General features: G+C 40.2%; 1 protein-coding gene across 13 annotated transcripts in view; it reads left to right on the forward strand.

Annotated features, from left to right (window-relative positions):
- The first annotated feature begins 57 nt into the window (after positions 1–57).
- Positions 58–23,144, forward strand: part of NFYA (nuclear transcription factor Y subunit alpha) — a 32,863-nt gene continuing 9,776 nt past the window's right edge. Inside the window, exons 1-4 of one of the 13 annotated variants that reach the window (XM_042986293.1) lie at positions 58–168; positions 6,338–6,485; positions 8,042–8,128; positions 10,947–11,093. In XM_042986293.1, the coding sequence (XP_042842227.1) occupies positions 6,411–6,485; positions 8,042–8,128; positions 10,947–11,093 (309 nt within the window). In that variant the 5' untranslated portion in view covers positions 58–168; positions 6,338–6,410. Of the gene's footprint in view, positions 169–280; positions 738–2,289; positions 3,770–6,337; positions 6,486–8,041; positions 8,151–10,946; positions 11,094–23,144 lie in introns of those variants that run through there. The other 12 variants (XM_042986292.1, XM_042986300.1, XM_042986299.1 and 9 more) reach the window with 12 other exon arrangements.

Genomic DNA, 23,144 nt, shown 5'->3' on the forward strand with positions numbered 1-23,144 from the left:
CTGCGCGGAGGCGGTTGGAGGGAGGCCCGATTCCCCTTTGTTCGGGTTCGCCATTTTGCGAGGCAGCGGCAGTGGCGGCGGCAGCGGCGGCTGGAGCCTCTGATTGGGTTTCGGGGTCCGGTACTGGAGCCAATCAGCGCGGGCAGCGAACCGGGGGAGCGAGGCACGGTGAGTGTGAGGAGCCAATATCCAGCGGCCCAGAGCCGGCCCCAGCGCCCCGATTGGCGGGTCTCGCTGACCACTCAGGAGAGGCCCAGGCGCCCGTCGAGCCCCGGGAGTCTAGCTGAGCCTAGCCGAGCGGGGCGGCCGGCGGCCCCGGCCGAGGGCCTGTGAGCGCCCCGGGCCACTCCCGGCCGAGGCCTGCAGGGGGCCGCCCCGCGCGGGGATGGCGCTCTCGGGAGCGAGCACCTCTGGGTCCAGACCCTTGCTGGGTGGCTGTGCCAGTTGGGGATGCGTCCGCATTCTCCCGGCCCTTAGGCCCAATTTGTTAGGCCACAGGCTCGGGGTTGGTGGGCCTGCCTGCCACGAACGCCCATACACGCAGGTGCACACACGCTCGGGGCCTTGGCGATCTCCTTCAGGTCGTTCGGGCTTCATACTGAAGCCCTCCCTTGCACCCTCCACGCTGCGGCCCTCGGGACAGGAAATCTCCCGCTAGGGCCCGCGATCCCCAGCCTTCCGAGAGCTGGGTCTGCCTGTCTGCAGCCCACCTGGGTCGCGAGTGAGGCCTGGGGAAGGTACGCGCCGCGGCCACGGGGCCCGGAGAGCGGCGGGGAGAGGGAGCCGGCCCGCCCCCGCCTCGGCGCCCTGCAGGCCCGCCCCCGCCGTCTCCCGGGTCGGGGGAGGGGGTCGGTTAGTGCGCCCACCCTCCTGCCCCGACGAGCCCCTCCTCTGTGCACGCTCGCCTGGGTCTCCGGCCCGCCGCCGTTACCACCCCCTTTTGGCTCGTCATTTCCTCTCCTCCCCGCCCCGCTCGCCGGGGCAGAACCGCACACCTCCGTCTTGGAGTCCGACCAAGCGGTCTCCCTTTCTTGTCCTGGCTGTACAGCTGGCCAGCCCCTTCGGTGCCTGGAGCGTCACTCTTAGAAGATTGCCAGCCCTGCTCATTCCTTTTCCCGGAGCAACTCTTGTTTCTCACATCAGTAGTCTTCTCCATTGCTCATCCTGTGAACTCTCTTTTCTTTGGGAATGTAGAATTCTTTTGTTGTTGTTGTTTTCCTTTCACCTTTTTGTGACCCTTTGAATGTGTCAGGCTTGACCCATTAGCTCAGTCCATGGGCATCTTTTGATTTATTTACTTTTGTATACTTTCTAACTTCACGTTAACGTTTTGTAAGCGGATATTTGTAGAAACTTCACAGTGTTGTGGGATTTTCGTTAGGGTGAGAAGAAGAATGCTGACAGCCATGTCTCTAGCAGTTAATTTGTACCAAGCAGCGATCTGTGTGCTGGGGAGGAATTAGGTAGAGGTAAATAGTAAATAACCTTACTTCCCTGCTGGAGATTGACAAGCGAACGACTAATTAATCCTAACGGTACAATGAGGCCAAGTTCAATTCTGTAAAGTACTGATGTGTGAGCTACCCACAGCCTCAGTGGAAGACTCAGTGTTACCACACTTTTCATCGGCCTTGGAGGACAATGGGATTTCTGCAGACAGGAAGGAATGGAAGAGCACTACTCACAGAAAAGAACATGTGCGGAGGCACCAAACTGTGCTATTGGAAGTGGGGGACCCGGCGGGATGGGCTAGGACACTGGGCAGTTCTGATGAGAATTTAGGCTGGAAAGCCCAGTTGGTAAAAGTGCCTGTATATCTTGATAAGAATTTTCAGAAGCAGTTAATTTTTTGGAGGTTCAGATGGAAGAAATCTGAAAGTATGTGTTTTTTTTTTCCCCCAGGGTTGGAAAAACAAGTTTCTGACCTGTGAGCTTCTGCTCCATAACAGCAGCTGAGTTTTGGGGCAGAAAGGGAGATTTTTCTCCTAGGACTTTAGAAATTTTTACTCAAGCACCTACTACAGTCCCTATAGAGGAGGTCTGAAGTATATGGTGCCCATTTTTATAATCATATTTAAGGCCATACAACTGGTAGGTTTCAGAAAACTGATCCAGCGCTCTCTCCACTATGAAAACTTCAGAGACAGGTTTTTTTGTTTTCATTTTTTAAAATCATCTTTAAAGATGATGATAAGTAGTAAATAAGCTTATTTACTATTTACCTCTACCATGAAAGATGTTTAAGTCATCTTAACTTCATTTAATCCTTGGACATTGCCCACATTAATAGGTGGGCACCACGTCTAAGGCATTTTTTAAAACATTTATGTTTGCTTTTTGAATATTGTTTTAACCTTGGCATGTAAAAACAGATACGTCTAGTCACTTCAAAACCACCAAGCACTTTCACTAGACTTCTTTCCAAAAGGCAGTTTATAAATTAGAGTCTGGTCTCTGTTGTGTTACACATCTCTAGAGCCTCCACTGTCTGCAGAAGAACTTCTTTGCCTGGAATTTTAAGACTATATTCTAGCATCTAGCTTTCTTCTCTTGAGATGGGGCTTTTAGTCCGCTGTTCATATCCTGCAGTTACTCTGTCCTTGCTTTTATGCTGTCTCTTCATTTAGAGTACTCCACCCCTTCCCACATCATCACATTTATAAATCCTTCTCACACTTTGGACCAGATCAGATGCCACATTTTCCTAGGGACTTCCTTGACTTAACTGTCCCCAAGTGGAAGAAATGTCTGTTCTCCATATTACCTGTTTCTCTCTTAGGGTTCCAGTAAAGATTTTTACTTTACCAAACTTAAAGATTCTTTGAAGTTAGGATCTTCGTCGGGGTTTTCTTTTTATTTCTGAAACCTTGAGGGTGGTGTCTCGCAGGTGGTGCATCATTAGTAGAGACAAGGAGCGAGTTAGGAACTCCAATCCAGAAATCTCTTGGACAGTAGGGGAGGGACAGTTATTTTTTTCTCCGGCCTTTTCACAAACAGATCAGGACTCATTTGCTGAGTTGTGAAGTCAATTTGCTGAGTAGTGCTGCTAATTTTTTATAATGCAATAGGAAATATTAATGTGCACCTTAGGTTACACAAATCTAAGTATTCACAGGACTTGTTTCAGTTACTTTTTTTCCTCTGTTATGTATGCGGTGATTCGTGATAGAAAATGTGTTTCTTCCTGTGAATTGTGGTCAAAAAAGTTTGGAAGCACTGTTACAGCCTTTACCTGGTAGTGATTATTAAGTATGGTAATTTTGAGGGGCTTTTCACATGCTTATGGTTGAGTTTTGGGAAATTTTCATTTTAAAACGTGTATAGAGCCACATAGAATGGATTCCTAGTAGTTAGCTACATTTAGAGTTCTGCACCTTGAATTGGGAAACAAGGGGATTTTCGTGCTCGCCAAAATAGAGACACACTCGCTCTTTTGAGGGAGAAACTGTTAGGATCAAGCGCTGGACCGAGGAAATCTGGCTGACTTAATTTTGTTCAAAGCTTGGGCAGAAAAGCACTCCAGGAAAGACAGTGTCACATTATATTGCAGTTTTGCTAACTGAAGCTTGTGGTGATAGGAGCACGTGGCTTCAGGGAAGCCGGTTGGGTACGTTCTCCCCATTAGCAGTCTCAGTATCATGTGGCAATCTGAATCTCTCATTAATGTGAGACAGAATTAGACTGAGAACTGCTTCCTTTTTCACCCGTCAAGGCATAATGGATTGAAAAGTCTTTAAATTAGAGTGTTTGTATTGCCAGGATAAACTAGGTAAGAAGAAAATCTGTACGACGTTCTATTTATTCCTCATGTACTTGATAAATTTCTGGAAATTAGTGATCAAGGAAAAAAATCTACGGGAATGGGATTTGGGTGGGGGAGGTATTGAAATAGGACATTCCTTCATGATCCTAAATTTTTAAATCAACTATTAAGGTATAGTTTAGACACAAAGCGTAATCTTTTTAAGTGTACATTTTGATGAACTTCGACAAGTTTATACACCTATGCAACCGCCACAACAATAAAAATATATAAAACATTTTCATCACCCCAAAAAGTTCAGATGCTATATCCCAATCAACTTCCCACCCTCACCCCTTCCCCCCTTTCCAATCCCAGGAAACCACTGACTTGTTTTCTGTCTCTAGGCGATTGTGGTCTTTTTAGGGTTTCATATAAGTGGAATCCTTTGCTCTTTTGTATCATGACCTAAGGGTCATTAGTTTACAAACAAATCTATTGTACTGCAGTTAAAGACAAGACAGTTCAGGGAAGACCATTAACTTCCCTGGCAGGGCCACTTAGTCTTGCTGAAAACCCGATTTTCTGTACTGTTCCCAGAATCTCTCAGGAGCTGACTTCGTCAACTAGCTCAGGAGTGAACCGGTATAAAAATCAGAAAGTCAGTTTGTTCGTATGCAGTGAGAAATAACCATCAAGTTTACTTGTGTTGCTGATCACATTTGCTCTCTGTTGCTGTATCTATGTAAATCCAAATTAGATAGTTGCTTGGTGAGCATTCTATCAGAGCAAGGGGAGTGAGTTGGCTCCCATATGGCTACAGAACATCATGCTGTGGCAGCATAGTCATCCTGTCCTTATTTATGGCTCTCTTACTCTGCCTACCCTTTTGGTTATGAGTAATAGGCTATGCACACATTTTAGTACAAACGTTTTCCAAACATATAGTGAAGTTGAAAGAATTTTACAATGAACACCAGCATACCCATTCCCTAGAGTCAGCTGTTCACGTCGTACCATACTTGACTTACCGGGTATTTCTATCCATTCATCTATCAATCCATCCTATTTTTTGATGCATTTCAAAGTGAACGTTAGACCTCAGTATACTTCTTCCTAAATACTTGCACATGCACTTGAATATATTTTATTTCTTTCACACCATATTGAGACATTTTGCAAGTAATTAATCTCATCTAGCATGTGTGGATTTATGGATAGTAGTGCATCACTTTGCTTATGTAACCTGCAGTTCATTTTGGCTGACATAAGTTTATCATTCAAATTTTGGAACATATGAAGGCCTAGAGAAAAATTGGGGCAAAGATTTATCTACATTTTGCTTATATATATATGCCTGTACCTTCCCCATACTTCCAAGGTGAATTAGTCTTTGGCAGTTGGTATAATTTTAAATTTCGAATCAAGTCTATCCAAGGTTCTCAAATATTTCCATTTATCTAATCATGTCCTTATTTCAGAAGAGTCTGTAACTGATAAGGGTTGTGAAAAGGATAAATTTGAGCAAGGCCTGGATATTCAATAATATTAAAGACTTAGTAATTTTGTAATGTTTGAAATCATACTGTAGAGACAATATTGTGATAACCTGGTAAAGACAAAAGAAGAGCCTTTACTCTTTAGAGATAGATGCTGAAGTGTTCACAGAATTTTGGAATAATACAGTGTCTGGGATTTATTTCAAAGTAACTCAGGGGTGAGTGGAAAGTGGACGAGTTGTGTGAGACAGGATTGAGCATGGGTAAGAGTTGGAGATGGCTGTGTGGGGTTCATTAATGATCTCGCTACTCTTGTATAGGTTTGGAAACTGCCATAAAGAGAATTAAAATTATATAATAAAGGGTAGGCTATTACTAGGCATTCAAATGCAAGAGTGAAGGAAACTTAAGTTCTTTTTAGAGGAACTCATAGCCTCAATATGTTGTATAAAACTTTCCTTCTATTTAATCTGTAAACATCATTTTTGCCATTACTATAACTTCTTATTCCTTCCTCTGAATTAAAATGCAAAACGCTAAGCCTTTGTTCGAGCTATCTACTTAATGAAGATTTTGATAAGCAAAATGGTTGATTTCAGGTCTGGGTAATTGACTTACTAAGCAATAAACCCTGAAGTTTTAAATTGCAGACCATATGTAGAGAACTGGAGTAACCCCTTTGGTATAGTATTGGCAGGCAGCAAATGTATGTTATAAATTGAAGAAACTGTTTCTCCTCTGAAGTCATGTGCAGACCTGGGAACTAGTGTTAAATGGGTCTTGCAACAAAGTGACACTGTAGTTTAAGGAGTATTTTTCTAAGATGGAAGTGTTGCACTACTGGTAGTATTGAAAGGTAAGGCTGCCAGTAAGAAATGACTAAAAGCACTTTTAAGGCATGTGAAATGGCATTATGATGTTGTTGGCGTGAGTGTGCCCTGTAATCATAGATACAAATGATATCAAAATGAACATTTCCTATTCTCTTCCCCAGTTTTCTTACAAATGAAGCACAGCAGTAAGTTATCGATGTTAATCGTCTGGCGAGGCTTTTGTTAACAATCTCACTTAGTTTCTTTCCCAACCTTTCTAATAGGAGTGCGTTTTGCAGTCTTCTAGGACCTCCAGAGTGAAACTCACTGTGGCCAGGATTCTAACTTGGAGGGATCATGGAGCAGTATACAGCAAACAGCAATAGTTCGACAGAGCAGATTGTTGTGCAGGCTGGACAGATTCAGCAGCAGGTATGGACGTAAAACTGCTTTAAACAGCACAGCGATGGGGCCAATACTGGCACTGCTTAAGTGGGGATTTAGAGGTACCAGATCTTAGGAATAATAGGTCTGGTGACTTGTGCTGAAGTGCTTTTTGAAGATTGGATTTGTTGCGCTTTCTCTCATCATGTGTTCAGAGCTCTGTAGTCTGTAGTCAGTCTGTAACCACATAGAACTTGCTCTTTACAGGAACCTGGTTTAATATGAAATTGCCCATTTTATTTTACTAAAAGTCAAAATAGTCTGTTCTCAGATGGAAATTTGGAACTTTGCGTTTTTTCTGGATTCAGTTTTGTTGTTTCTTTTCTTGATGAAGCTAGCCTGTGATCTTTTAAGGCTTTGGCCACAGTAGATAAACCAAGATAGCCCACTTCCAAGAAATCCACTGGTTTTCGATTCGATCCGCCACGATGCTTATTTTGAAAAGCTCTAGATCAACATGAGGTTAATATTTAGACAACCACTCTTATGGGTAAGCTCATATTAGAAAGGAATTCCCTGCCGGTTTATTCCTGATTAAGATAGATTCATTTCTTGAATTTATACAGAGATGACATTTTCTGACGCTCTATTCCTGGCTTCCTTTTAGTAAAAAGTTTACTTGGTTTTCTCCCTCGAAGAAAAGAAATTTTTCATTCATTGACTGGACCTGAGGCCAAGATTGGGAATGTTTTGTTTCCAAAAGGGAACTTGGAGAATAGAGAAAAGTAGATGGTAGGACATCTACCATCTAATGATCAAAGGAAAGAACTGACTCTTGATTAAAAGAGTAATTATTTAAATTCCTTCACTGGCTTTCCTTCCACACAGCTGCTGTGGCTCTGGCAGCTTCCTTCAACCGCCTTCTTAGGAAAGGGGATTCCACAAAGGGCCCTCTATTCACACCAGTGCCCTGATGGACAAATTCTTATTCTGTTAGAACTTAACCATTAGAGGTTATAAATATTAGGTTAAATCACTGAAAACAGTGTTTCCCAGGTAATCCAGCTGAGTAGAAGTAATCTTAGTTTGGGGACATGAGAGCATTGACCAGCATGAAGATGATTTTGGTTCACAGTGATTGCTTCATTCTTTCTATCTGGTGATTGTATTTAAGTCCCAGAAATTCTTCATTGTAGCTTCAAAGCTGTAGAAACCTGATAACTTTGTGGTTGTGAACTCATTTGAGGAAATAAAAGGAGCATTAAAATCACGATAAGCAGAAGGATCAAATGCTTATTTCTGGGGGGAAGGGTTGCATTAAATATTTTTGTGTTAATGATGACAACTATTTTGATGATTGAGTCATGGAAGTGTGTTTTGAGTTTCACTCGGGGGACAAGGGCTAATATCTTTAATCCTGCTTGCTACCCACAACAAAAGAGCTTCAGTATAGGGAGTCTGTGCAGTTTGAAAGTCCTCCGCTGGGTGGGACTGTTCAAAGAAGACTCCCTCCCTCTCCCGTAAGAGGTAAGGTGTGTTCTCATGTCTTGACCTATACATTTCCTTCCTGATACATTTCAAGCTCTTCCTGTTCCTGTTCTCAGCAGCAGGGTGGTGTCACTGCTGTCCAGTTGCAGACTGAGGCCCAGGTGGCATCCGCCTCAGGCCAGCAAGTCCAGACCCTCCAGGTAGTGGTGCCCTCTCTGATTCTCTGTAAGCACTGCATGAACTTCTCCTGTCCTCACGTCTGGTGCTATTTGTGGTAGGGTCTCAAGCAGGAATGGCAAAGTCAATTGCATGTCTTTGATGCTGTTAACTTGTCTTTGAGGCTTATAAGATTCCAGTTTCCTCATGTTTCATGCCTAGTCATGTAGTGACCTCAGTGTCCATTTCCTGAAAATTGAATTTGGCTGCTGTGTGTCTTTGGGGATACCTGGCAAGGAAATGGTGTAAGTGACACGAAGAAATTCTTACAAGTGGCATTAGAATCTGTTTGGAGCTCAAGCTCTGTAATCAGATTGCATAGTAAACTTTTGTGAATTTGTGTGATAGTGGAACAGAAAATACCTAGAGTTAGAGGGCGTTTTATTTTCATTAAAAGGGCAACTCAGCTCAAAATAATCATTGTACTTGGCAAGGTTTATCTAATCAGTGAATCTTGTTAATCTCTTAACTGTTGCCTTTTCACTACCTTTCCTGGGGAAACCATGACCTATTTTATTATTAGATTTGCAAAGACTATCCTATACCTCTTGGTTGGACAGAGGTGGCATATGCTTTCTAGAAGTCTCAAGTCTTATAGCCACTATAAGAACTCTTATTTAACCAGTGCAGTTCCCCTAACGTTATATATATATGGCCAAGTTAAATGTCCGAAATTGGAGGTATGTTTTGGCCAGTTCCTATGTAAAAACGAGAGTAGAAGCATAAGTCTTCTCTGTGTCTGCCCGTTACTTTGATTAAAATGACTGTATTTTTGAGAAATTGGCAAAATTTGAGTGCCCTGCCTTTTTTCCTCCAGTGAATGGAAATGATTCAAAGTAGGACCTAGAATGCAGAACTGGCATCTCATTAGTGCTGCTCAACGTCCTGCAGTTACATGCCCCTTGCTGCGATCCTTTTACGTTAACCTTTCAGCCCCAGCCCCACACCTGCCACCATGTCTGATGATGCCCTGCAGTCCATTCGGAACATAAATTAGGCCACAAAAGGCTAAGCTTGTAGGTGCTCCCAAACTGTGTTCGAACCTCTGACTTCAACAGCTTGTTGTTCATGCTTCTCATGCTTGCTTCATCTTTTTGATATATAAAACAGTATTGTCATTAACCACTTGTGGAATGGGAATGTAACATGCTCTTAACTGTATGGCTTCTTGTCTGATGCATGTGTCGTTGTAATCACTCATATGTCGTAAACAGAGTGGGCTCCTTGGAGTCTTCCAACAGTTTATCAGTTACACGTTTAGCATGTCAGTAAGGGGAGAAGTTTAAGATGATGGGTAGTCAGAAAATTATGAACAGTTGTGCCTTAAAACGTGGGTTTCTCACTTAGTAGATTTTCTTAGAAATGGCAACACCTTATGGAGATGATGAAGACCTTTCCTCTAGGGGTCTCATTATTTTGAAGAACTTTAAATACTTCTCTCAGTTATTCATGTAATAAATATTCAGAACAGTCCTTTCTGATGGAGTATATGCAAGCATGACTGTGGCAAAGGGAATTTAATTTGATAAGGAAAGGAGAAAACATGAGAGAATCGGATTGTAAAGTCCTTTAAAAAGTAAAGTGGAATTTCTCTGAACAGTTTATAAAACTTAGGATTTCAGCGTTCCTGAAGCTTCTGACGCATTTGGTGTTGGCAGTGGTGGTGGTGAGGAGGGGGCCTTAATATCTAATTGGTTCGTCTAGGGAAGATTAATCGTTTCACCAATTACTGTTATTTAAACATACTTGCAATGGCATTAAGAATGAATCTTTTAGTCATGTGAAAAGTCTTGTGTTCTGCTACGAATAATTCCTCAAAACAAAGATAGCATCTGTAAATGAAAGTTTTGGACTTCTAGCTGTTATTTTGAACATTCCATTTTACTTCTAACATGGCTTGTTTTTTGGTTTCCAGAATGCATTCAGTTAGGTATTTTTATATTGGGACTCAGGATGTTACAGAGCATGTATAATGCCTTGACTTCTAGAGTAGTCCATTTACTCGAAGAGCTTGAAACTTGGGAGATCTTTGGTACACTTGAGTGTGTAATTCCCATATTTATCACTGCTTCTGTTAAAACTGAAACAGCTATGCAGATATCACAGAGTCCAGTATGAGGAATTCTCCCACAGAGATTGAAAACTGACCAGAAGCTATTTCTGGGCCTTTTCCTAGTGGGCTCTTGAAACAACCATAGGACTAGAAGTCCCAGAGTGAGATGAAGAGGGTAGAAGTTGTATATTTCATTTATGCCTGAGAGACTGTGGAGAAAAAGGGTCTTCTCCATAAGCTTCCAGAGCTGCTTGCTACCCAGCCTCCTGCAGTCTCTGCTGGGTAGTTTGATTTCTTCCTTCCAGGTCATTTAGAATTTACACTCAGCCACCGTCACCACCATCAACTCCCCCCGCCCCCCCCCCCCCCCCGTCATTGCTTCCTCTCCAGCCTTCCCTAGAAACTATTCCTGAATATTGGTCTCAAAAGATACATAGTCTGAATATTTTGATAAGTAGTTTGTGTGGATTTAGCCTATACTTGCTGATAAATGCCTTATATCTGTGGAGACTTCCTGACGACCCTGAATATACTTCATTATATCTGACCTTAAAGTCTTCAACTTGGTGTTTAGTCAGAGTATTTTTGAAGAAGATAACTTAAGGACAAGGACTTGAGACTTACTTCCTTGGTGTCTCTCCTACCTTTTCCCCCTCCACCAAGGCCACAGAATAATTCCAGTGATTATCTTTTGGTGAAAACCATTTTGTGTCTCATGTTACTTCATTGTTTCTTATTTTATTTCATTCTAGGTCCAGGGGCAGCCATTAATGGTACAGGTCAGTGGAGGCCAGTTAATCACATCAACTGGCCAACCCATCATGGTCCAAGCTGTCCCTGGTGGACAAGGTCAAACCATCATGCAAGTACCTGTGTCTGGGACACAGGGTTTGCAGCAGGTGAGTGATGCAAAAAATGTTTGAACAGAGTATCAGAATAGAGGTCTTAAAGAAGAGGTTGTTAGAAACTGTTAGACAATTGATGTTACGTTTAAGTGTTTGCCAGCCTACATTCACAGTCACTTTTCTACTTTTGTGGTATCCGTGATATAAAGCAGAGCTGTATAGAAATTGGGCATTTCTGGGAAGGACTAACATATGAGACATGATCTTGAGCCCGTTAAGAATACAAAAAGATGAGAGTCTAGTTTAATAGAAGTAATTCATTGGTTTGATCTTTGTCAGAGCTTCTGGGAACTGAGGGAGGGAATTCACAGTGTGCTTTGGAAATTGTAGTTTTTGGTCAGGGATGTCATCCTTTCATTTCGTTCCAAGTAATTTATAGTTTGAATTACCTAGTAGGTGATGAAAAAGAAAGTATTTCAGTCCAATCCCATTGCACACCCATAAAGCTATAGTTAGAGCAAAATTTATAACCCTTAAATACTTTTATTTTAAAAAAACTAAAAGCTGGGATTTCTTTCATAAAGTTAGGAAAAGAATAAAATGAGCAAGACAGTAGATTAAAATTAAAGAAGAAAAATACCAAAAATGTCGGAAGGGTAAATAGAAGCGGATTCTTTAAACAGATCAGTAAAGTAGTTAGGTAAAGCCACAGGAGAGACTGATTCCAAAACCGAAAACAGGTAAAAAACAAGACATGCACCTCTGTGGCATCAAGTTTTTAAAAACTAGAGTAATTTTTATCAAGTAGGTAAAAATTAAAAAGAGTTTATATCCATGCTAGAATGTATGCAGGGAAAAGGAAACACTCATCATTATAGATAATTTAAAATTCTGAAGGCATCTCGCTGTTAAGTACATAAGCATAAAATGTTGCTCTTTCTGCCCCACTTCTGAGAATCTTTTGTGTAAGAAGAAGAGCATCTGTGTATGGGGAAATGTACAAAGACATTTATTGCAACACTGTACTAGCAAAAAAAAAAAAAAAATTTGTGACCTGAATGTTCATTTCATCAATAAGGATAAAGAAATGGCTGAATACATCATACTCCATATATGGAATATTTTGTCCTTATTGAAAAGGATGAATTGTTGGCTGGGGAGGTAGTCAATATTGAAGTATTTTTAGTAAAAAATAATTTGCAGAGAAATACATACTAAGTGATTTCTGTAATGAATAGCCAAACACCCGTGGGTGTATAGGTTTGTATATCTGTTTCATTTTAACAGTTAAAATGATCGCATTAATAATTTAGTTTTTCTTACCGCCTTTAATCCCTTTATGATGATTGGTCAATTTGATGAATCAGAATTTATAATTTGCAAAGTGTATTCAGAGAATTTTTTTTTTTTTTGCTTTATTTTTGGTTTTTTGCTTTTATGAGTAAGGTTACTGTAAATGTGTTTGAATGCGATTGCTTCATTTTTCAGTTGAATTCTTAAGGTAATTTCTTTGGAGTGGGAGGATTGCTTGAGCAAAGGGTAAGATCATTTTTAAGGCTATTGGCATATTTTTGCCAAGATAGAGTTGTAGTTAGGATTAAAAATAGTTTCCACATTGCTACATGCATGAATGTATGAGGCTTTAAATGTGTTTTGTGAGTGTGCTTGCCGCAGCTTCATACTGCTGTTTCATTTCTGTCCTTCCTCTTATGGCCTCCTCTTAGCCCTCTTTGTCACACCTTCCTCTCCACTGTCAAATAGAAACAGTGTGATAGAACACCAGGAATAGTGTACTGTGAGTGCAGTGACCTGACTTTCATTCCCAAGTCTGCCATTAAACAGGATTTCTGATCTTGGCCAAGTCATTTGATTGTCCTTACTCTCATCCAAAAATGGGAGTTTATATCAGGTGATTCTTAGGGTTCATTCCAGCTCTAAATTCTGTGATTTTATGAGGGGGTTTTTTGGCCTTTAAGAGACTTTGAGAAGTTATTTATTTCATTGCCTTCCCTCCCAAGTAGGACTATAGTCACACCATCCTGGAGAAATTCTTTTCTGTTAACCTGTATAAAGCTCTAGGTACAATTCTATAGAAGAGTATTTTTTAGCCTTTGTTTGTTTTGTTGTGTGTTTTTTTTTTAACCTTTTTTTTTTTTTAATTATATGCTGTATTTTAGAATTCCAGTGAAACCTATATCCCCTTAGAAAAGGTGCAGATGTCCAGATACATGCTAACTTTGAGTGTAATTTTGGGTTAAGATCCTTGGCTTGATAAAGACAGTAGAACCAAAGTAGAAAGAGGAAAAAAAAAAAAGGCAAGAATATTGGAAGTTGATATCTAACAAAAATAGTATAAAATATCAGTGAAGAAGTAGTTTAAGAATGACATAGAAAAAGAGAATCGATGTCTACTTCATACTATATACTTGGTAGATTCACAGGTCTAAATGTAAAAAAGCATACTTGGAAACTATTAGACTTTATTTCCTGGAGAATTTTCTTTATATTGGGGGGGTAGAGAAGAATTTTTTTAAAGACATAAAAACCAAATTGATTTGCCTACTTTAAAAACGTATATACATCAAAATGTAAATAAAAGGGTGCAGGTGTGCAGAAGATATTAACACATAAAGCTGGGTTTGTACCCAAAATACATAAAGAACGTTTATGTATTGATACGAAAATAACAGTCCAGTAGGAAAATGGGCATAGAATATGAATAGATGGAAAAAGAAACCTAATGACTAAAATAAGTATTCCTTGCTATTTGAAACTCAGGAAATAGATTCAGATAACTAAATTGTTTACTTATTTATTTGCTACTACTTCCTAAGTGCCAACTATGAGCTGAGTATTTGGGAAAAGTAGTTAAGAAGACCTAGGTAGCAGATTCTGGGAAGATGGCAGAGCAGGACATACCAGGAATCTGTGTCCCCACCTACACAACAATTGCATTGGCAGAATTTGATATAAACTATTTTGGAACTCTGGAGTTTATTGAAAACTTTTTACTTCCAGGGGAAGGCATAGACTTCTATTGAAGTTAATTTCAGTAAGTTTCTGCTTTTAGCCCAGTACCAGCTACCCAGTACCCTAGCAGGCAGCTGCACATGTGTCTTAGAGGAGCTTATGAGCAGTTTATAGGAGCCAAGGTGAGCAAAGTGGACCTTGTCCTCTAAAATCAGAGATCACTGATAGCTGTTTCTGATCACAGAGGTGCAAAGACCAGCAAGATACATGGAGCAGAAACTGACAGATTTGAGGGGAGAAATAGACAACTCTACAATAATAGTTGGAGACGTCAGTACCCTCCTCCTCTTAACAATAGGCAGAACAACCAGGTAGAAGATAAGTAAAGGAATAAACTACATAAAACAATAGGCCGACTAGATAAGACAAGCATATACAGAATAATCAACAATAGCATAAACATTTTCCTCAAGTGCATCTGGGACACTTTCCAGGAAAGACCATATGTCAGGTCACAAATTAAGTCTTAGATAGATTGCATATAAAGTATCTTCTCTGACCACAGTGGGATGAAGTTAGAAATTAACAACAGAAATAAAAGTGGAAAAGTCACAAATTGTGGAAATCAAACAGTATACTCTTAAATAAACAATGGATCAAAGGAGAAATTACATGAGAAATTAGAAAGTACAGGTGAATGAAAACAAAGGCACAACATACTAAAATTCACAGGACATGGCAAAAACAGTGTTCAGGGGGAAATTTATGGCTATAAATGCCTACATTAAAAAATAAGAAAGATTGGGGCGCCTGGGTGGCTCAGTCGGTTAAGCGTCCGACTTCGGCTCAGGTCACGATCTCGCGGTCCGTGAGTTCGAGCCCCGCGTCGGGCTCTGGGCGGATGGCTCAGAGTCTGGAGCCTGCTTCCGATTCTGTGTCTCCCTCTCTCTCTGCCCCTCCCCCATTCATGCTATGTCTCTGTCTCAAAAATAAATAAAACATTAAAAAAAAATTTTTTTTTTAAATTAAAAAAAAAAATAAGAAAGATTGACAATCCACAACCTAACCTTATAACTTAAGGAATGAGAAAAAGAATGAATTAAACCTAAGGCTGGCCAAAAAGAAAGAACAGAGATAAATGAAATAGAAAAACAATAGAGAAAACAAATGAGACCAAAAGTTGGTTCTTTGAAAATAATCAACAAACTTGGCAAAATCTTTAGCTAGATAGACTAAAGAAAAAGTCTCAGTAACTAAAATCAGAAATGAAAGTGGTGGAGGCAGGGGTGCCTGGGTGGCTCCGTCGGTTAAGTGTCTGGCTCTTGATCTCAGCTCAAGTCATGATCTCACAGGATGTGAGTTCGAGCCCCATGGTGGGCTCTGTGCTGTCAGCACAGAGCCTGCTTGGGATTCTGTCTCTCCTTCTCTATGCCCCTCCCCAGCTTGTGTTTTCTCTTTCTTTCAAAATAAATGAACTTAAAAAAATTAATAAAAAAAAAGAAATGAAAGTGAGGATGTTACTACCAATTCTACAGAAATGAAAAGATCATAGGAATATTATGAGTGAGGGAGGAGTTAAGATGGCAGAGTAGTAGGGGCACCCTGTGCTTGCATCCTCCCTCAAAAACAGCCAGATAAATATCAAACCATTCTGAACACTTAAGAAATCTTGAGGCCTGAGAGAACTGCACATGCAAAGGGAGAAAAATGGCCACATAGTGGAAGGTAGAAACTGCAGAGAGTTGATTTGGGGGAAAAAAGAACTGTGGGTGCTGCAGAGGGGAGGGAGCACTGATCATGGAGAGAGAGAGCAAGAGAGCAGCGTGCAGGGGAATGCACAAGAAAAGCTCTTCCCCAAAACCATTGACTGGGAAAGGAAGAAGGGCTGGTTATTGCAAGTTTTTGCAAGCAGTGGAGCTAAGAGTCTAAAGTTTTGAAAGTCCACACCATTGTTAGAATCCTGCCTGGCTGGCTTAGTGGTTCTCCCGTGGGGGAAGAGGGCAGAGGCCTGTGAGCAGACAGCATGCTCTGAAGATCTCCTGGGTTGCACAGGGAGCAACAGTTCCGCTTTTTGAGTGCATTTAGGAGAGGTGGCACTGCTTCTTGGGACAGAAGAGAAGGTGGGTGCCACTGAGCGGCCGCATTAATTAGCATAGCAGCAGAGGCACCTGCTGAAGGCAGCTAACCTGGAAGCCAGCTTTTAGCTGCGCTTTACCATAAACTCCTAGCATCATGTAATCCTGTGTAGAACAAACCAGCACCAGCCACCACACGGTGAGACCCTCCCCCAGAGGATCAGCATGGGTCTGCACTGTGCCCCTAAAATTTGGAGTTTTGAAATCCAGCTACACACCTGAGGTAAAAATTGAGAACACCCAAAAATATATATGTGTGTGTGTGTGTGTGTGTGTGTGTGTGTATGTATATATATGTATATATATATATAATCAATTAACAAACGTAAACTCATTGATAATAACAGTAGAGGACTTTAACACCCCCCTCCCTTTACAGCAATGGACAGATCATTTTTTTTTTTTAATTTTTTTTAACGTTTATTTATTTTTGAGACAGAGAGAGACAGAGCATGAGCGGGGAAGGGGCAGAGAGAGAGGGAGACGCAGAATCCGAAACAGGCTCCAGGCTCTGAGCCATCAGCACAGAGCCCGACGCGGGGCTCGAACTCATGAACCGCGAGATCATGACCTGAGCCGAAGTCGGACGCTTAACCGACTGAGCCACCCAGGCGCCCCATACAGCAATGGACCATTTAAGCAGAAAATCAACAAGGAAACAATGGCTTTGAATGACATACTGGACCAGATGGACTTAACAGATACCTACAGAACATTTCATCCTAAAGCAGCAGAATACACGTTTTTCCCAGTGCACTCAGAACGTTCTCCAGAATAGATCACATACTGGGTCACAAATCAGACCTCAAGAAGTACAAAAAGATTAAGATCATACCATGCATATTTTCAGACCACAATGCTACGGAGCTTGAAAGTCAACCACAAAAAATTTTGGAAAGACCATAAATATTTACAGGTTAAAGAACATCTTACTAAAGAATAAATGAGTTAACCAGGAAGTTAAAGAAGAAATTAAAAAAAAAAAAAAAAGACATGGAAGCAAATGGAAATGAAAACACGACAGTCCAAAACCTTTGGGATGCAGCAAAGGCAGTTATAACAGGGAAGTATGTAGCAATACAGGCCTACCTCAAGAAGCAAGAAAAGTCTCATGTATATCAGCCTAACCTTACACCTAAGGAACAGCAAATAAAGCCTAAAGCCAGCAGAAGAAGGGAAATAAAAATTAGAGCAGAAGTGAATGCTATAGAAACAAACAAGCCCAGTAGAACAGATCAGTGAAACTAAGAGCTGGTTCTTTGAGAACAATTAATGAAATTGATAAACCCCTGCCAGACTTCTCAAAAAAGAAAAGACAAAGTACCCAAATAAATTAAATCATGAAGGAAAGAGGAGAGATCATAGCCAACACAACAGAAATATAAACAGTTATAAGAATATTATGAAAAATTATGCCAACAAACTGGGTGAACTGGAAGAAATGGATAAAGTCCTGGAAACATAAAACTAGCAAAACTGAAACAAGAAGAAATAGAAAACTTGGACACACCCATAACCAGCGAAGAAATTGAATCAATAATCAAAAATCTCCTAACAAACCAAAGTCCAGGGCCAGGTAGCTTCCTAGAGGAATTCTACCAGACATTTAAAGAAGAGTCAATAGGGGCGCCTGGGTGGCTCGGTCGGTTAAGCGTCCGACTTCGGCTCAGGTCATGATCTCACGGTCCGTGGGTTCGAGCCCCGCGTCGGGCTCTGTGCTGACAGCTCAGAGCCTGGAGCCTGTTTCAGATTCTGTGTCTCCCTCTCTCTGTGACCCTCCCCCGTTCATGCTCTCTCTCTGTCTCAAAAATAAATAAACGTTAAAAAAAAAAAATTAAAAAAAATAAATAAATAAAATAAAGAAGAGTCAATACCTATTCTTCTGAAACTGTTCCAGAAAATAGAAATGGAAGGAAAACTTCCAAACTCTTACAAGGCCAGTATTACCTTGATTCCAAAACCAGACAAAGACCCCATTAAAAAGGAGAATTGCAGGTCAATATCATTAATGAACATGGACACTAAAATTCTCAACCAAGATACTAGCAAATTGAATCCAACAGTACATTAAAATAATTATTGACCACGATCAAGTGAGATTTATTCACGGGCTGCAGGGTGGTTCAATATTCGCAAATCAATCAACGTGATACACCATATTAATAAAAGAAGGGATAAGAACCATATGATTCTTTCAATAGATGCAAAAAAAGCATTTAACAGTATACAGCATCCTTTCTCAATTAAAAACCGTCAACAAAGTAGGAATAGAGGGAAGGTAGCTCAACATCATAAAGGCCACATACAAAAGACCCACAGCTAATATCTTCTATATGGAAAAACTAGGAACTTTTCTTCCATGGTCAAGAACAAGACAGGGATGTCCACTCTCACCATGGTTATTTAATAGTAGTGGAAGTCCTAGCCTCAGCCATCAGACAACAAAAAGAAATAAAAGGCATCCAGATCATCAAGGAAGAAGTCCATCTTCCACTATTCACAGATGACATGGTACTCTATGTAGAAAATTCAAAAGACTCCATCCAAAAAATGCTAGAACTCAGCAATTACAAACTCAGCAAGATACAAAATCAATGTAGAGAAATCAAGAAATTGACTCCATTTACAATTGCACCGAAAACCATAAGACACCGAGGAATAAACCTAACCAAAGTGGTAAAAGACCTGTACTCTGAAAACTATAGAACACTTATGAAAGAAATTGAAGAGGACACAAAGAAATGGAAAAACATTTCATGCTCATGGATTGGAAGAACAGATCTTGTAGAAATTTGTATACTACCCAAAGCAATCTACACATGTAATACAATCCCTATCAAAATACCACCACCATTTTTCACAGAGCTAGAACAAACAATCCTAAAATTTGTGTGGAACCACACACACAAACAAGAAAACCAGGTAGCCAAAGCAATTTTGAAAAATAAAAGCAAAGCTGAAAGCATCACAATTTCGGACTTTTAAGCTATATCACAAGGCTGTAGCCATCAAGACAGTGCGGAACTGGCACAAAAACAGATCAATGGAACAGAAAAGAAAACCCAGAAATGGACCCACAACAATATGGTCACCTGCCATCTTTGACAAAGCAGGGAAGACTATCCAGTGGAAAAGGGACAGTCTTTTCAACAAATGGTATTGGAAAAACTGGACAGCAACATGCAGAAGAATGAAACTGGACCACTTTCTCACATGATACACAAAAACAAATTAAAAATGGATGAAAGATCTAATTGTAAGAAAACCATCAAAATCCTACAGGAGAACACAGGCAGCAATCTCTGACCTCAGCCATAAGAACTTTTTTTTTTTTTTTAACGTTTATTTATTATTGAGAGACAGACACACAGTGTGAGGAGGGGGAGACACAGAATCTGAAGTAGGCTCCAGGCTCTGAGCTGTCAGCATAGAGCCCTACGCGGGGCTCAGACTCACAAACTGTAAGATCATGACCTGAGCGGAAGTCAGTCGTTTAACCAACTGAGCCACACAGTTGCCCCAGCCATAGAGCTTTTTAAGACATCTCTGAAGGAAAGGGAAACAAAAGCAAAAATGATCAGAACTTCATGAAGATAAAAAGCTTCTGCACAGCTAAGGAAACCAACAAAACTGAACGGCAGCTGACAGAATGGGAGAAGATATTTGCAAATGATGTATGAGATAAAGGGTTAGTATCCAAAATCTACAAAGAACTTGACACCCCAAAAATAGATAATCAAGTTAAGAAATGGGCAGAAGACATGAATAGATATTTTTCCAAAGAATACATCCAGATGGCAAAGACACATAAAAAGATGCTCAACATCACTCATCATCAGGGAAATGCAAATCAAAACTACAATGAGATAACCTGTCAGAGTGGCTAAAATCAAAAACAACAGGTGTTGGCAAGGATGTGGAGAAAAAAGAACCCTCTTGCACTGTTGATGGGAATGAATGCAGACTGGTGCCGCCACTCTGGAAAACAGTATCGAGGTTCCTCAGAAAGTTAAAAATAGAACTACCCTGCATCCCAGCAATTACACTATTAGGTATACACCCAAAGAATACAAAAATACAGATTTGAAGGGGCACATGCACCCCAATGTTTATAGCAGCAGCATTATCAACTATAGCCAAACTTTGGAAAGAGCCCAAATGTCCATCAACTGATGAATGGATAAAGATGTGGTATATATACACAATGGAATGCTGTTACTCAGCCATCAAAAAGAATGAAATCTTGGGGTGCCTGGGTGGCTCAGTTGGTTGAGCCTGACTCTTGGTTTTGGCTCATGTCATGATCCCAAAATTAATGGGATTGAGCCCTGCTGTTAGCTCAGAGCCTGCTTGGGATTCATTCATTCTTTCTCTTTCTCTTTCTCTTTCTCTTTCTCTTTCTCTTTCTCTTTCTCTTTCTCTTTCTCTCTCTCTCTCTCTCTCTCTCTCTCTCTCTTTCTCTGCCCCTCCCTCACTTGTGCTCTCTCAAAATAAATAAACTTTAAAAAAAGAACGAAATCTTGCATTTGCAAAAATGTAGATGGAGCTAGAGTGCAAATACTATGTGATTTCATTCATGTGGAATTTAAGGAAACATGAACGTAGGGAAAAGAAAAAGAAGCAAACCGTAAGAGACTCTTAATTACAGAGAACTGAGAGTCGATAGAAGGAGATGGGTAGGGGGATGGGCTAAATGGGTGATGGGGATTAAGGAGGGCACTTGGGATGAGCACTGAGTGTTACATGTAAATGACAAATCACTAAATTCTACACCTGAAACTAATTTTACCATTATGTTAACTAACTAGAATTGAAATAAAATCTTGAAAAAAAGTATTATGAGCAACCAAATGCAACAAATTGAATAACTGAAAGAATAGACAAATTCCTAGAATCAAAACCTACTCTACCAAGACTCAATTACAAAGAAATAGGAAACCTGAAAAGATCTAAATGGACCCACAGTTAGTAAAAGGTGAAAGATTTTTGCGATCTGAAGAGAAACCAGAATATAGAGCTATAATTACTAAGGAGCTTGAATCAGTACTCAAAAATCTCTCAATAAATAAAAGCACTAATGGCTTCCCTGGTGTATTTTACCAAAAATTTGAAAAACAAATACAGTTTCTCAGACTTTTTCCTGAAGTTAGAAAAGAGCACTTGTAATTCATTCTATGAGGCCAGCATTTATTCTGATTCTAAAACCAAACAAAGACATTACCAAAAAATATTCATTGTGAACATTGATCAAACATCTTCTCAAAATACTAACAGGCCAAATCCAGAGCATATTAAAAGTTACACACCATGACCAAGTGGGATTTATTCCTAGAGATAAGAGTGCTTCAACATAGAAAATTGATCAGTGTGATATATACTAGTAACAGAATGAAGGGGAAAAATCCCTACTCTGTTGAAATAACACCCAGATCAAAAATGTCTGGTGATGGAATGAATGAATTAATGAGAAGGGAGATGAAGGAGTTGTTAGGAGAAACTTTTGCTCTATACCCTTGGCTGTTGCTTAGGTGTGAATTTGTATATAAAATGCTGGAAATTTTGAGTTGTGGGGCCTTCCTAAATGCATTCTCTTGTTCTTAAAGAAATGTGTACATTTGCTGTTACATGAAAACAGGATTCTGTGCACCCAACAGTCAAAATGTTACTAGTTTTTTTAATTATAAAAAACTTAAATATTTTTCAGATTTCTTGTCACATTTATGATGACACTTCTAATAAATTAACCATAGCCATTAAAAAGAGAAATGAAAGAAAACAGATTTGAAAAGCACAGGTTCCCTCTCTGTCCAAAATCGTTAGCTGAGGTTTAGCTGTCCAAACCCAGGAATCAAATTAGAAATGCAAATTAAATCAAAACTAGCAAACACTAGACAGTACTGGGTGTTAGGGTGTTGGAAAATAGATGTAGGAGGAATATAATCGGACACGTGTATTAATTATCTTTGGCTGCAGATAAATTATCCTAAATGTTAGTGATTTAAAACAAATTATCATCTCACAGTTTCTGTGGGTCACAAATTCTGGCACAGCTTGTCTGGGTCCTCAGACTCAGTGTCTCTCTTGATGCACTGTGGGCTGCAGTCCGAGGGAGATTCAACCGGGGATGAATCCACTTTAAAACTCCACTTCTGTGGCTCTTTGTGGGTATCAGGTCCTTCCCAACTTTGGCCACTGACACCGGTTCCTGCCATGTGAGCCTCTCCGTAGGGTAGCATGTGACACAACAGCTATCATCCCTCTGAGTGAGGGAGAGCGAGAAACAGCAAGATGGAAGTCACCGTCTTTGTAACCTAATCTCGAAAGTGATGTCCCACGACTTTTGCCATGTTCTGTTTGTTAGAAGTGAGTCAGTAGGTGCAGCACACTCATGGGGAAGATCACATAAAGAAGTGATTACCAGAAGGCAGCTGGAAACCATTTTAGAGGCTGCCTACCACACACCTGTCTCCTTCAACACAGGAATCCTACTTTTAATACTTCAGAAACTCAATATTTGCACAAGGATATGCATTCATTGATTTTTTTTTCGTAAAATAAAATTTATAAATTAAGATTGTTGGAGAAAATCCCAAATTAAGGGGAACGTATGAATAGATTACAGCATAATCATTTATTGTGATATTTGACAATTAAAATGAGTGAACTAGTTCTGGGGCGCCTGACTGGCGCAGTCAGAAGAGCATGTGACCCTTGATCTCAGTCGTGAGTTCGAGCCCCATGGTGGGTGTAGAGATTACTTAAAAATACATACATACTTTAAACAATGAGTGAACTAGTTGTTAACTGGCTAAATTTTGAAAATGATGACTGATCAAAGCAAATTGTAGAGAGATACAGTATGTTACTATTTATGTGAAACTTAACAAACGCAGAAGAGTACCATGTGTTTTTATGGATATACGTGTGTGAAATGTTCTGTAAGGATGACCACATTTTAATGCGGTGAATAACTTTTAGATGGGAAGGGAATGTTAAATGA

This window comes from Panthera tigris, chromosome B2 (assembly GCF_018350195.1).
Source record: "Panthera tigris isolate Pti1 chromosome B2, P.tigris_Pti1_mat1.1, whole genome shotgun sequence".
Lineage (NCBI taxonomy): Eukaryota > Metazoa > Chordata > Mammalia > Carnivora > Felidae > Panthera > Panthera tigris.